Below are 13,181 nucleotides of genomic sequence, written 5' to 3' on the forward strand. Positions count from 1 at the left end.
CTTGGACTGGCAAAAGTGACCCAAAATCGGCACTCTGGTGGGGTTACTTTGTGTGTGTGTTTATGAGTAGTTTTAAACCTTGTGATCCACAAAACAGCATAACATTGAAAGAAGAATTGACTGCGTTACAGTCAGTGCGGGAGCAGCGGCTTCGCTCATGCGCGATTCATTTGCAGTTTGAACGCATAGGGGTGAACGTCTCCTAACATGATAGCAGCTGCGTGAGGACTATCCTCCGCCTATGAGCGCTTTGGCACGGGCGAGGTGCCCACGGCAGCACCCGCTGCTTGTTGAGAGTAGGAGCGATATGCGCTTTCACGTCAAAAAGTCGTCATAAATAAGACTCCAATAACACCAGAAAAAGTCGCCAGATTTGTCGCTAGTCGCTTTTCAGAAAAAAAGTCGCTAAGGGGGTCTGAAAACTCGCTAAATATAGCGACAAAGTCGCTAAGTTGGCAACACTGCACACACGGAGGTGCCACAGTGGAGCCGTGCACGTTCCTCATTGGTCTCCAAAAGCAAAAAAAAACAGGTGACGCAACACGGAAGTATCGGCGAGAGTCTTCGGGCTGTGTTGTGTTTACCGAGGCTGTGTGTGAAGGCTCTTGGAGAAACAACAACGCGACATGAATGTGTTTTTTTCCGGTGTCCTGCTTCTCCTGTGTGCACGCCACACCGACAGCTGGGATGACGGTGGGTTGGCGTTTAGTTTCCACTTCTTTCACGTTGCTCTTCATTTCCGGTTTTGTGCCAAAAAGTAATCGCCTGCCAAAAACTGATTTCCGGTATTTGCCAAAAACGGATTGTTCGTATTTAAACTGCTGTAAATAACTTTTTGGTCTATAATATGTGAAACATATGTCAAATGTATCCCTCGTGAATGATATCAAGTCGTCTTGAACCACAAACAACGTTCCTGTCACAAGGTAGAAGCCGCAATCAGTTTTTGGCCGTGACCATAGCTGGACTGGCCATCGGGAATATCGATGGTGATTTTTCGTTTTTATGGGCCGACGTTTTTTTTGTTTGTTTGGTTTTTTTTTGTAACGGTATAAACAATGAAAGGTGGTGGATTGGCCAATTGGTCATGATCGACTCTGGGCTGGACCAATTACAGCCGATGAGGTCGAACTTTAAAGTTTCGTATTTAGGGCCCTGTTTCAGAAAGCCGGTTTAGAAAACTCAGAGTTAAAAATGATACTCAGGCTTGAGTAACCCCTAACTGTCCAACTCGGAATATTCGGTTTCAGAAAGGCTGATAACAATTAGTTCAATCAACGCGGAGTTGCTTTAACCCCAAGTTAAGCACGCGCATAAAGCCCTGATTAGTGGAGCACAGATTAAGCGAGTCACCATGGAGACGGAGGGAAAGAAGGCGCGGCCAATGTATTTTACAGCGCTTGAGGCCGAAATTCTGATGGCAGCATATGCCGATAACATGCAAATTTTGCGGAAAAAAAGTAACACAGCCTCAGCTGCAAAAGAAAGGGAGCATGCATGGCAATACATAGCCGACAGAGTCAATGCGTGAGTGTTAATTTAAAAATTGATCTAGGGATTTCCACCCATTTAACACGTTATTTTATTATATTTCATTTTATTTTTTATTTTATACATTTTATTTTGTGATGTGATGTGAGCGCATGTGCAACCCAACAGGCCCCAAACGTTCCTGGCAGCAAGTAAAAATGAAATATCAAAAATGTAGAGGAAGAGGGTCCAGCCACTTCTCCAACAAACCTTTCCTCAGTAAGATGTTCAGCACTGATTTACAACCAACCTAAGTAGGCATGTACTATGAATGTCAATGCTATTTTCTGTGTTTCAATAGCTCCCTGTACAGCAGCTGTACAAGACCTGTTTGATCAAGAAAATAAAAAAATGCTTTTTGGAAATGGAACACTTCAAGCAGCAGAATGGAATGTGAGTGCCATCTATACAGCCAATCACGCCTGGGAACCCTGAAAATAAATGTAAAATCTAAGTAGTAGTTCAAGTATCACCACATCATGAATTAAGTTTTGTTCATCCTGATACCTGCAATTTTGTGGAATCCCTCTTTGATAAATCTTGTGGGTCTATGACCGGGGAACACCACAAACGAGTACAGGAGACGTTTCAGTGCAACTGTAACATTCCTGACTGCCCGACAGACGGTAGCCTTGGAAACGTGCTCAGCGTCACCAATATTATACAGAAAGCTCCCGTTTGCAAAAAAACGAAGTGCAATACAAATAATATGTACAGAACTGAGAGAATGTCCGCGATGTGTCACATGAGCAATATAAGGCCTGAGGATGTTATTCAAATAAATTATCGATTGTGCTGAAAAACGGTAACGTTCACACAGAAAATCATCAGGACATGATAAAATGTCCAAACGCGCTCTAATCACTCTCTCCCGGCGGAGAGCTCTGCGGAGAATTTGGGCTTCAACATCTACTGGCTCTTCAAGGAAGGGGCACCATGTCTGACACTTCCTACAGTCAGGTTTCCGACAAAGAGGCGGAGAAGTTCAGGGTTAGTTGAAGTAAACCTGCTAGGGGGCAGGTTAGCTTCACGGAGTGTGTCGTCATAGTAACTCACTCAGAATTAATCTAAACTCGCTTTGTGAAACCGAAAACCCAGAGTTTTCGTTAACTCAGGGTATACTTACTCAGAGTTTGCACTAAACCGGCTTTCTGAAACAGGGCCTAGGTGTAAAGGAACGCGATTTGTCCCGAACTTCAGAAAACAAAAACAAAAAACAAAAGACACAAAGCTGGAGTTATTCTGTGTCTTTACGCTGCATAGCTGCCTCTTCTTCTCTCACTCTCTCCCCCTCCATCTTCTGTTGCTACTTCAATCATGAAACTGATCAAAGATCAGCTGATCGGCTTTTCTCGTTTGTTTATCCCCCACTTTGCCCCAGAAAGACGAAACCAGAGGATGTCGCGCTAAACAACAGCAGCACGTTTAAGCTTGATAAGCTGTTGTTATAATTTATTTAATATTACTTTCTAGTATCAGCTGACGTTTGCTGGAGTCACAGCCGTAAAGGTGCTGGTCAACACACAGTCAGCACACAGTTTCCCTCTCACCAGATATCCAAACCGATATCTGGTGAGAGGGAAACATGAAGATGAAACCAGGAGATGTCCTTACTGAATCATCAGAGCTGAACAGGTGATGGAGAAACAGGTTTACCTTTTAGGTGACATGAATGAGTTGAAGGGAAGTTATGAACTGTTTCTGAGAGACAAATAACACCAGGGGCCTGTTCTTCGTACCTCGCTAAGTAAGTTAGCCGGATTTGAATGTTGACGATTTCGCGTGATCTTGGATCGTTCGGTTCTCCGAAGCTCATCTGGGACTTGCTGTCATAGCAACAGATCCGTAAGAGTAAACCTGCTCGGGAGCAGGTTTACTTTATGTAAACAGGATTAGATCGCGGCCTCTCAGGTATGTCCGCTGCAGTTATATGAAAGCAAGAGCGATATTTCGCCACTGTTTTACCATAAATAAATATTAGCAATGTAACTAAAGATAATGTATTTGATTCTTTTATTGATTTCATACAGATACATACAGGTCATTTCCGAAAAAAAGGGAAATGTACTATTAATCATTCTATTACATGTAGTAGATCATGTCAGATGTAATTCATATTTTAGAGTAGTAATAGTAAATTACTACGTGCAATCAAGATGAGAGACCACGGCTAAAAAAGCGAAGGTGGATTTGGGAAGTCTGTCGCAGCCATGTCCTGTCCGTTTGTACGCGAGCAAGGAAGGTGCAAGATTGATAAGGAGAGTTTACAGAATTTAGCGTATATTGCGGGATAGACGGGATCCTTTAGCTCAGCGCGACGGTGTGCTCATAGAGAGATATCGATTCTCCCGTCAGGGTATTATTTACTTTCTCTCTCTCTCTCTCTCTCTCTCTCTCTCTCTCTCTCTATATATATATATATATATATGTATATATATATATATATACACATATATATATATATATATACTTACTGTACTGTATATACTTACTCCCGACTTACTGTGCATGCTTCAGTCACCCCTTGCATGGGAACAGGTAAAAGTGATGGAGTGTTATGTCAAACTACACACAAAAAACCCCACAATGTCAATAAATGTCACAGTACAAAAAGGGGTGTGACGAGGGGGTGCAGGACCACCACCTGTCTTTATTTGCTCTGCCCTTTTCTTGGTTGCTGTTATAAACAAACAAACAGATTATTCCAGGGTCTCTTGTCATAGACTAAAAGCAATATAAGTGATACATATTACCATTCTGTGGAATATTCTTATATTTCACTTTTACTTTTTCCCATGTTCTAGTGGGTCCTGTTGTGGCTCTAATGTGAAAGAGGATATGATGTAATATAATATAATGTGGAATAAAATAATATCACATGATATAATGTAATATCATGGATCACTTACGAGTTTAATTTGTCAGCAACTTTCTGCCAGCCCTCTCTCCTTGCTTTTGCAGCCTTTGCAGTGTTCCCCTGCGTTTTAATTAAACTCTGAAACTCCTGATATCCCTCAATCAAGAGTTCTTGCTCTGCTGCCGTGAGATACTGCGCGCGCTCCTTCGACATCTTCGCCGACCAATCACAGGGTTGCCGATCAATGTTTCTACTATCGATGCGTAGCCCCTTTTAAGCCACCCAGTGATCTCAGATTACTTCATCCAGCTATACTAATCGTCAACAACAGGTGTGTTCGGAGAACCGGATTAGCGAGCTCAAAGTTAGCGCGATGATTTGATCTTGGATGTGTCATTTGATCTTGGATGTAGTAAGCGAGGTACGAAGAACAGGCCCCAGGATCCTTTTCTAGGTAGCTGACAGCTGGTAACTGTGCAGGGGCGGGTCTAGCAAAGTTTTGCCAGGGGGCCAGGTAGGGCAGTAGCAGGGAAAGGGGGGCACAAAGAAATACTTTTTTCTTATTCTCATTTAAAATATCGAGGTTTTAATAAATACAACCGAATCTTACATTCAAAGTGGTCATCTGATGTAAAATATATAAAAATTCATTATTGTATATAGTAAATATTAAGTCTAATATATGCCCTAATAAGCTATAGTACTTTTTCCTTTGGGAAGATGCCATGTGTGCAGTCTGCAATTCTGTTGCAGAAAGATGTTGAATCTGTTTAATTACTGTAGAAAAATAATTGGTTTCTGTGCATTTGTTTTACCCTGGCAATAAATTTAAGTCGATTACGTCAATAAGCATCATGAGGTGGGGGGTGGTTCCCTATTTTTTTGCTGGGAGTTGGAAACCCTGCTAGTTAGGTATATGTAATTATTGATTAGGTTGTTTGATATTTCCGGTAAGTACTGTTTAAAATAACAGAATAGGGAGGATGGTGTAGGTTTAAGTTTATTAGATTGATACATATATACCAACAAGACCGTGTACATCACTGTCACAACAGCAATTGTTTTCATTCAAAGGATTTATGGCTTTTCCTATAATACTTGGTGGGCCATTCTCTAGTCAAAATGCCCGGGCTGAGTTTTTGTCCCAGTCCTGGCCGTGACTTTTATATATCCTTTATTTATCCAGTTAAAAATATCTCGCTGACATTAAAAATGTCTTTTTAAAGAATAATCTGGCCAAGCGGACAGCAGAAATTGCAACAAATATAACAATAGTTCTGTAAACATATTTTAAGTGGACAAAAAGGATCAGATTGGTTATAATCTAGGTACAATACCAGGGCATTATAAAGATACTTGAAAAACAGGTAATTTTTAGATATTATTTATAACCCCTTGCTAAATAGACTTCGGTGAACAGGGTGTACAAACATATGTAAAAAATATTACACATAAAAACAGAGGGAAACATTAGAAATCAATTTTTGGCAGACAATCACTTTTTGGCACAACACCAGTTACCGAGATGCTGCCCTGTTTAGGAAATACACCACAAAGTAGTGACAAACACGCTGTGCATGGTCAGCAATCGTAGGTTATATGATGATTATGGGACCACATGATGTCATAAAGAAGAACGTACAGAATATGCCGGATGAATTCAGGACTAACGAGTCAAAGTTTGTTCCCGAAGAAGAGCTTTAGTGTGTGTAGAGCGACATGACTGTGATTTGTGTAATCCTAGTGTGGAAATCAGCCCTTTTCTCCTTTGTCGCCTACAGGCAGCGTACTGCTGCGGGACATCCAGGCACTGACTCTGTACAGGAACCGGTACACCACAGCCAGGCGCTCCAGCCCGATCCCTCAGCTCAAGTGTGTTGGAGGGTCAGCGGGCTGCCACGCCTTTGTCCCAGAGGTGGTTCAGTGTGTGAATAAAGGCTGGAATGGATTCGATGTGCAGGTGAGGGACCTGCTGGTGCTATGCGGTGTGAAATGAGCTCAGTAGGACTGATTCAGCTGCTTTATTTCAATTTTTGAAGAAATGACTCCTGTGTGTGCTGTCCATATTAAAATGTTCACCCCCTACAGTGGTAGGGCAACCTGAACTACAAGGACATTATTTCTACAGGCGACAATGGGGAGAGGTGGTTTGAGTCTTAAACTTTGTTGTTTCCATTTATATTTGGCACCACTGGCTGTAGGATGGCCTGCATGTTCAGTTTCAGTAATTTGTATGTGTTTGTTGCGCTCTAAAAGTAGCTATAAAACTTACATTTCGAATCGTTGGGAAAATCTCTAAAGACTATTCTTATTTAATTGTGTTTTATTTTTGGACACATTTCTAGTTAATTTTTGTAGTTCACTAGCTCCAGGAGGTCAGAGTTCAGACATGTGATGTCATCAGTAAGCGCAGAAAAAAGAAAAAAACTGTGTCTGAGACGTGAGAGCAATTTTTGCTGATGATATGCTATGCTGCCTGTAAACTCCAAACCTGAACTGAGGAGAATAAAGTTGCAAAAAGGAGAATGGAGTCATATCTCTCTGAGGGTGCAACATGTTGGTGGGCACATTCTGTCACATTCAGGTAGTTTAATCTTGTCAGCACAGCTGCTCATGAAAAAAACAAAATCTGACAAATTAAATTGGGACATTTTGTAATCTAAAATTTTGCACTTCAAAACTTGAGCAAGATTTGAGAAACTCATGTGGGGAATCTCAACCTTGACAGACATGGGACACCTGCAAAGTAGAAGACCTCACATTTTCCTTTTTTTTTGTCTCTATAAACTAAGTTAAAATGCAAGAATACCTAAGTGGTGACAGTGAAGTTTAAATGAGGAATTGTACCGTGTGTATGTGTAACCCTCAAACTTGTTATGCTTAAATACATTTTAGATTGATGGGGTGTCTGTTCTTCTGCTGTGTGTCACAGTGGGAGTGTAGGACTGACATGGACAACACATATCGATTTGGTCACATTGAGGTGAGCTGTGAGGGCTACAGCCACCCTGCTGATGCCTACATACTGAAAGGGTCTTGTGGGCTGGAGTACACACTGGAACTGACTGAAGAGGGCCAGAGGAGGGCTCACAGTAGCAGGGGTTCCCGTGGTGGGTTTAAAGGTAGGAGGATGAGTGATGGAGGTTTTCATTTATACACAAGGATTAGTTGTTTAAGAATGTTCTTTTGTCTGTCAGATCTCTGGGGATTTGCCTCCAGTTTCTTTAGTGGTTCATCAGAATACGGGCAGCAGCATGACCGTCAGAGCTCCTACCCTGCGGGCACTCAGGACTCAGGAGGCCTGCTGGTTGTTGCTGTGCTTCTGCTCTTAGCCTATGGCTTCCATAAACTGTTCCTAAGTGGGAACAACACTGGGGGGCAAGATGATGGACCAGCTACACATTCTGGACATAATTACCACGGCTCCATGGGTGGACCACCCCCACCAGGATTCAAACCAGACTACACAGGTAGCTGATGCAAAATTATGGTGTGCGGAGATTTAGTCTGTGTGGTCTGCACATTTGTCAAAGCAGCACATCCTTTTGGTAGAATGGACCCTTGTGGTCTGTATTATTTTACTCTTTACTGTACAACATAAAGGACCTTGAAGTGACTGCTGTTGTAATTTGGTGCTATAGAAATGAGATGTGTTATTTTATGTCATCTAGGCTGCATTGCATGAAAAAAAAAAAGTTTTGATCAGTTCTTTTTTTCTTCTCAGACTACCCTGGAGCCAACCCCAGTTATGGTTTCCACAGTGATTACACTCACAGACACCAGTACCCAGGAGGCCGGGCAGCTTCCGGCACAGGAGGGGGCTTCTGGACTGGAATGGGAACAGGCGGGGTGCTTGGATATCTTTTTGGTCGTCAGAGGTTAGTAGAGGGGTGGAAGGAGAGAGAATAATGGAAAACGGGGACTATGGAATTATATTTCACCTTCCTGTTTTCAGGATATTCATGCTGTGTTCCATCTTATGTATTCTGCAGAAGCCAGCCCTACAATTCTAACTACCCCACTCACACTAACAGACCTGCCAGAGAACCTCCCTCTTCCGGGACACGCGTTACTTCAGGTACCAAGACTGCATCTTATTAGAAGGAACACAGAAACAGTTTGCACGTTACCTACCTTTGTGATTCTTAAAGCCCTTTTCCATTAATAATTATCCGGGTCAGCTCAACACAGTTTGTCCAAGAAACCAATTTGTCCTATCTTTGTGATATAGTGTGGTATCCTATTCATCAGAACTTTTCTGTGGTCATACTCCGTAATGTTTCAGAGAAAGACGGATTTTTTTTTGGCCTCTGTACATTACCACAGTGGATTGTAAATTAAAAAAAAAAAGAAAAACATCAATTCATGATTGAAATGCAGGCTTTCCAGCTTTAATTGCAAGGGTTTTCCCAAGATTTGCATTACAGGCAGTTTTATAGACAGTCCAAATTAATGGAAGAATTGACGAGCGGGCAGGGGCAGGTAAATGGGCTGATTCTTTTATAGCGCTTTTCTACTCTCCCGGAGTACTCAAAGCGCTGTATACAACATGCCTCATTCACCCATTAACACCCACTCATACAAGCACTTCTGAACTCAAGTGCAACTAATAAACATTCACACTCCGATGAACGCATCGGAGGGCAATATCTTCCCCAAGGTTATTTGGCATGCAGACTGGGGGAGCCAAGAATCGAACCACCAACCTTCCAATCAGTAGCTGATCTGCTCTACCACCTGAGCCACAGCCACCCCAAGGGACCAGATGAGACCTGGTACCTTCTTATTTCATGACAAATGAAGCAGACATGACCATTCTGACATTGATTCAGAGCGTTGAATTTCTATTTTCAAAATTACTGGTCATGTAATTTTAATGCCATTTTAAATATGAGGCCCACAGGGATACTTGGGTAAGAAACTTGGGTAAGATGTGGCATAAAAATATTCTTAGTTGGTAGTAAGGAGCCCAAAGTGTGCCAAGAAAATATACCCCACGCCATTATACCACCACTGCCAGAAGCCTGAATGTAAGCAAGGGTGGATTTATGCTTTCATGTCAAATTCTGACCCTACCTTCTGAACGTTTCAGCAGAAATCAAGACGGAGTTTTTCCGGTCTTCGAGTGAGCTGTAGTGTAAGACTTAGAGTGGTCTTCTGCTGGTTTGAACTTCAGCCTGTGACTGTCTGATTAGATACCTTGTTTAATGAGCAGTTTGAACATGTGAACCTAATAAAGTGTCTGAGTGTGAATGCCAGTCTGAGGGAAGCTGATCAGAACAGGATATTAAATGGTTTTTAAAGCTGTGTCTCCATCCACGCGGTCACATTGGAAAGCACTGATTTACCTGCTTAGTTACATGAATTAATTTTTTTTTCTTGGTTTAAAAACTGAGCAGCACAAAAGAACCATTAGTGCAATTAATGTCATGCTTAGGTCAAGCTGTGCACCACAGCTGATGCTAGCTAGTTTGACAAATGGTGTTAGTCCAGCTGATACATTTTGCTGCATGACTGTGTGTATGAGCCATTAAGCTGCTGGTTTAGTTGCTCTTAAGTGAATGAACAAACACATCAGTTACATCCATACAAACAATCCCAAACAGCTTTATATTACGTGTTATAATGAGATAAGCATTAATATCTCCAGAGAAGCAGGATCATGATCTAATAAGATCACTGCACCCACAATAAAAGAACAATTCCTTCATTTTGTATGTTTTCAATGAGCATGCCAGTAAGTGTTTGGTGCAAATGGCTACAGCTGACTGACTGCTGTTTTTTTTTGGTTTTTAGGTTTTGGAGGAACCAAAAGAAGATAGAAGCCCCCCCCCAATTTGGACACATTTTCTGCAGTGGACAGAATATGACTAAGTGCATTGATCTGTTTGCTGCTCGCAGGCTGTAATCCTTTCTTCAAGCAGAGACGTCCAAACAGAACTTTACTGCTCGGTTATGTGTTTCTTGGAGAGCTTGCTGTGGTTCATTAGTTTCTGTCAGCGTGTGGTTTGGGTTTTAGTCTAAAAGTTTTACCGTCGAGCATAAGAAGCTGGCATTGCTTTATTAAAAGGATAATAATGTTTCATTGATAATTATTGGATTTGTTATTTTTTATTTTTTTTTTTGCAGGCAAGGTAAATATTTGAAGTCTTTAACTGCAACCTTCGGCTCAAATGTCTGTTACGGTGTTCCTCTGCTGATGCACCTTTTCATTTCCAATAAATGAAATATAAGAATTGACAAAATGGTTAATAAAATGGTGTGTACTGCTGCTCTCTGGCTTTGTGCACCAGCTAAGAAAAATCCTTAGTCTTTAGAAAATCCACCTTTCAATCATCTGTGCATACTCATCACTGGATGAGTTTGCACTACAGCACAAACTGATTTTAAATCCTCAGATTTCAGTAGGGCTGTGCGATATGACCAAAATCTCATATCCCGATATAAAACATTTCTTATCCTGATAACGATATATATCACAAAATAGTGTTTTTTCTGTAAATTCTGTGAATCTCAGGCAACTCGACTTGTTTTCAGCTTGGCCTCGTGGCATGACTGATGCATGAAACTGTATATTAAGTTGTAACGGCCGTCATTTTCTTTGTAACTATTTATTACATGGCATGTTGCAGGGAAAAACCTGGCGGCTCTTTTTTGCTTCTCATCCATAAACTCTCTCCATACTCTTTCACGTGATTCTTGCGTAGGTGGTGGAAGAGGTTTGTCGTGTTTGAGTCTGTGGTGGGGACCAGTTTACAGCATAATTTGCATAGTACAGTTTTCTGGTCCGTGTCAGACTTTTGCATAACCAAACCATGTCCATGCTACAGAGGTAGCCCCTCGTTAAGGAATAAGGTCCTCGATTGGTTTTGACTGGTCCTTCTGTTTGGAGCTGCCTGGTTCTGTCTCATCTTCACTGGCTATGCTGGTATTCTCTGTGCCTGCATCCACTTGGTGACTGTAAGCGCCATTTATTGTTACTTCATGTTTTTATTTGAGGTAATTTGTTTGATGCATATTCTGAAATTTGATGTTTGATAAGGAATTCCTTGTCATCCCCCCAGCCGCTGTTTGTGAGGCCCTGGTTGAGGCCTTTATAACAAAAACAAAACAGCTGTCAATATTTAAGAAATGTTTTCTGATCTCACTCAACATCACACACCAACAGAAGAAAACTGATTTCTACAATCCTCATTTTAATTGCATATTTAAAATATCAAAACAAAGTGTGCACACTTCTCATACCTACCCTCCGCTTTCCAGAATGTATGAGACGTACATGCACAGATGGGCCCACACTAAATACAAATAAATATAGTGCAGGACAGTGGTGTGCACCCTTGCGCCTGTACTATGTGGAAAAAAGGTTAAACATTGTCTTGTGATGGATCACTTTTATTCAGAGTAGTGAATAATTATTTCGACTCTTTACATAAGTTATAATCCTACAAAACAGCCTTACAATAATTTCATATGAAAATATATTAAAAGTAGCAAGTAAAGTAAAACACTCTTTAACATTATGTTGCTTTTCAATATATTATTCAATGATAAATGCTGATTGGCTAATGTACTTTAATGTTGGATATCACACACAGTACAGCCATATTAATATGACAGCGTGGGTCACAATGATGCAAACGAGCTCCAACATTTAATGTTACACTGATGCCCTGACACAACAAACAGTAGATGAAAAGCATCAGACACAATAAAGTCTGTAACAATTGTGTCAGCCTCTCACATATGTTCTCAGGCTGATCTGCTTTCTTGTAACATGTGAAGTAAAGATGGTTGCATTTAACAGACTTACATTTGTTTATATCAGCTAGCTACTGACGGGACTAAAACAAAAAATTAGACACTTTTGTTATGCCCCTGACTGCAACAATGAGTTTTATGTTAAGAAACTAAGGATATACTGTTTACTAAGGATATACTGTTTACTGTCTGTCTGTCTGTCTGTCTGTTCACTGTCTCTCTCTTTGGTAGTTGGTGGTTCATTACATTAAATATTAGGGGTGCAACGATGCACAAAATTCACGGTTCGGTTCGGTTCGATACTTTCATGTCATGGTTCGACATTTTTTTCGATACAAAAAAAATGTTCATGCCTTTTTAATTTGTCATTTATTAAAATTATAAAGATCAAGGGCGTAGATTTGGTTTTGGCATTGGTGGGGACGGATGATTCAACCACCGAACCCCGCCCTGTTTCTTTTTTTTCCTGTCTTTGCTTCTTGATAGAAAAAGTAGAAATATACTTGCCTACATATGCTATTCTACATGCTTTTAAACCATTTAAAATTACAATTCATAGTTTTATATGTCAATTATATAATGTTAAGTTACTATTAAACAAATGACTAAGTATTTTAGACTTTAGTTTACTTCAGCCATATTCCATATAAATCAGGTATCATACAAAAATAAAAATAGCTTCAAATACAGTCATGACAATAAAAGAATATGACTTTAAGGACTTAACAACATTACTTCAGTTATAGTGCACCAACATCTCTTATACATTAGCACTAAGTGAACACTGAATGACCTGGTGGTTTTTGTCCATAAAACTACTCATCTAAGATTACCACAAAGTAAAAGATCTCTCAGCAAAATTATGCAACATTTTAGGCACTATTGCCCCGATCAAATCAGTGAGCTGGGATTTTTTATTCTAAACATGAACTACTGTTACAGCAACAGACATGGACTACTGGTGCCCCACACAACAACTCAATGTCCACTATGTGAAGGAGCCAAACACATGCCTTCTCCTCTCGTTAACTGA

The 13,181-nt window shown here is 40.7% G+C and overlaps 1 protein-coding gene and 2 long non-coding RNA genes across 4 annotated transcripts; 2 read left to right on the forward strand and 1 right to left on the reverse strand.

Moving 5' to 3' along the window:
- The first annotated feature begins 480 nt into the window (after positions 1 to 480).
- Positions 481 to 11,759, forward strand: saraf (store-operated calcium entry-associated regulatory factor). 2 transcript variants are annotated; one of them, XM_019360452.2, is made up of 7 exons: positions 481 to 693; positions 6,169 to 6,347; positions 7,320 to 7,509; positions 7,585 to 7,857; positions 8,112 to 8,265; positions 8,380 to 8,465; positions 10,184 to 11,759. In XM_019360452.2, the coding sequence occupies exons 1-7, from the start codon at positions 627 to 629 to the stop codon at positions 10,207 to 10,209; spliced, it is 975 nt and encodes a 324-aa protein (XP_019215997.1). In that variant the 5' UTR covers positions 481 to 626; the 3' UTR covers positions 10,210 to 11,759. The 2 variants fall into 2 exon arrangements, with proteins under 2 accessions (XP_019215997.1, XP_019215998.1); XM_019360453.2 differs by lacking the exon at positions 481 to 693 and having other exon boundaries at positions 6,180 to 6,347; positions 7,283 to 7,509.
- Positions 700 to 1,987, forward strand: LOC112847159 (uncharacterized). The gene is made up of 2 exons (XR_003220539.1): positions 700 to 1,749; positions 1,832 to 1,987. It is a non-coding gene; the product is annotated as an uncharacterized LOC112847159 (long non-coding RNA).
- On the reverse strand, positions 1,792 to 3,160 carry LOC109202632 (uncharacterized). Its single transcript, XR_002062584.2, has 2 exons — positions 2,038 to 3,160; positions 1,792 to 1,961 (listed from the first exon to the last, which is right to left on the reverse strand). It is a non-coding gene; the product is annotated as an uncharacterized LOC109202632 (long non-coding RNA).
- Positions 11,760 to 13,181: the final 1,422 nt, after the last annotated feature.

This window comes from Oreochromis niloticus, linkage group LG6, assembly GCF_001858045.2.
Source record: "Oreochromis niloticus isolate F11D_XX linkage group LG6, O_niloticus_UMD_NMBU, whole genome shotgun sequence".
In the NCBI taxonomy this organism is placed as follows: domain Eukaryota; kingdom Metazoa; phylum Chordata; class Actinopteri; order Cichliformes; family Cichlidae; genus Oreochromis; species Oreochromis niloticus.

What these genes read in the sequence shown, in the direction of transcription:
- saraf (XM_019360452.2), top strand. Translation starts at nt 627, where the DNA reads ATGAATGTGTTTTTTTCCGGTGTCCTGCTTCTCCTGTGTGCACGCCAC. An exon ending in ATTCAAACCAGACTACACAG is followed by an intron (nt 7,858 to 8,111) that starts GTAGCTGATGCA and finishes TTTTCTTCTCAG; the next exon opens with ACTACCCTGGAGCCAACCCC. An exon ending in TATCTTTTTGGTCGTCAGAG is followed by an intron (nt 8,266 to 8,379) that starts GTTAGTAGAGGG and finishes TGTATTCTGCAG; the next exon opens with AAGCCAGCCCTACAATTCTA.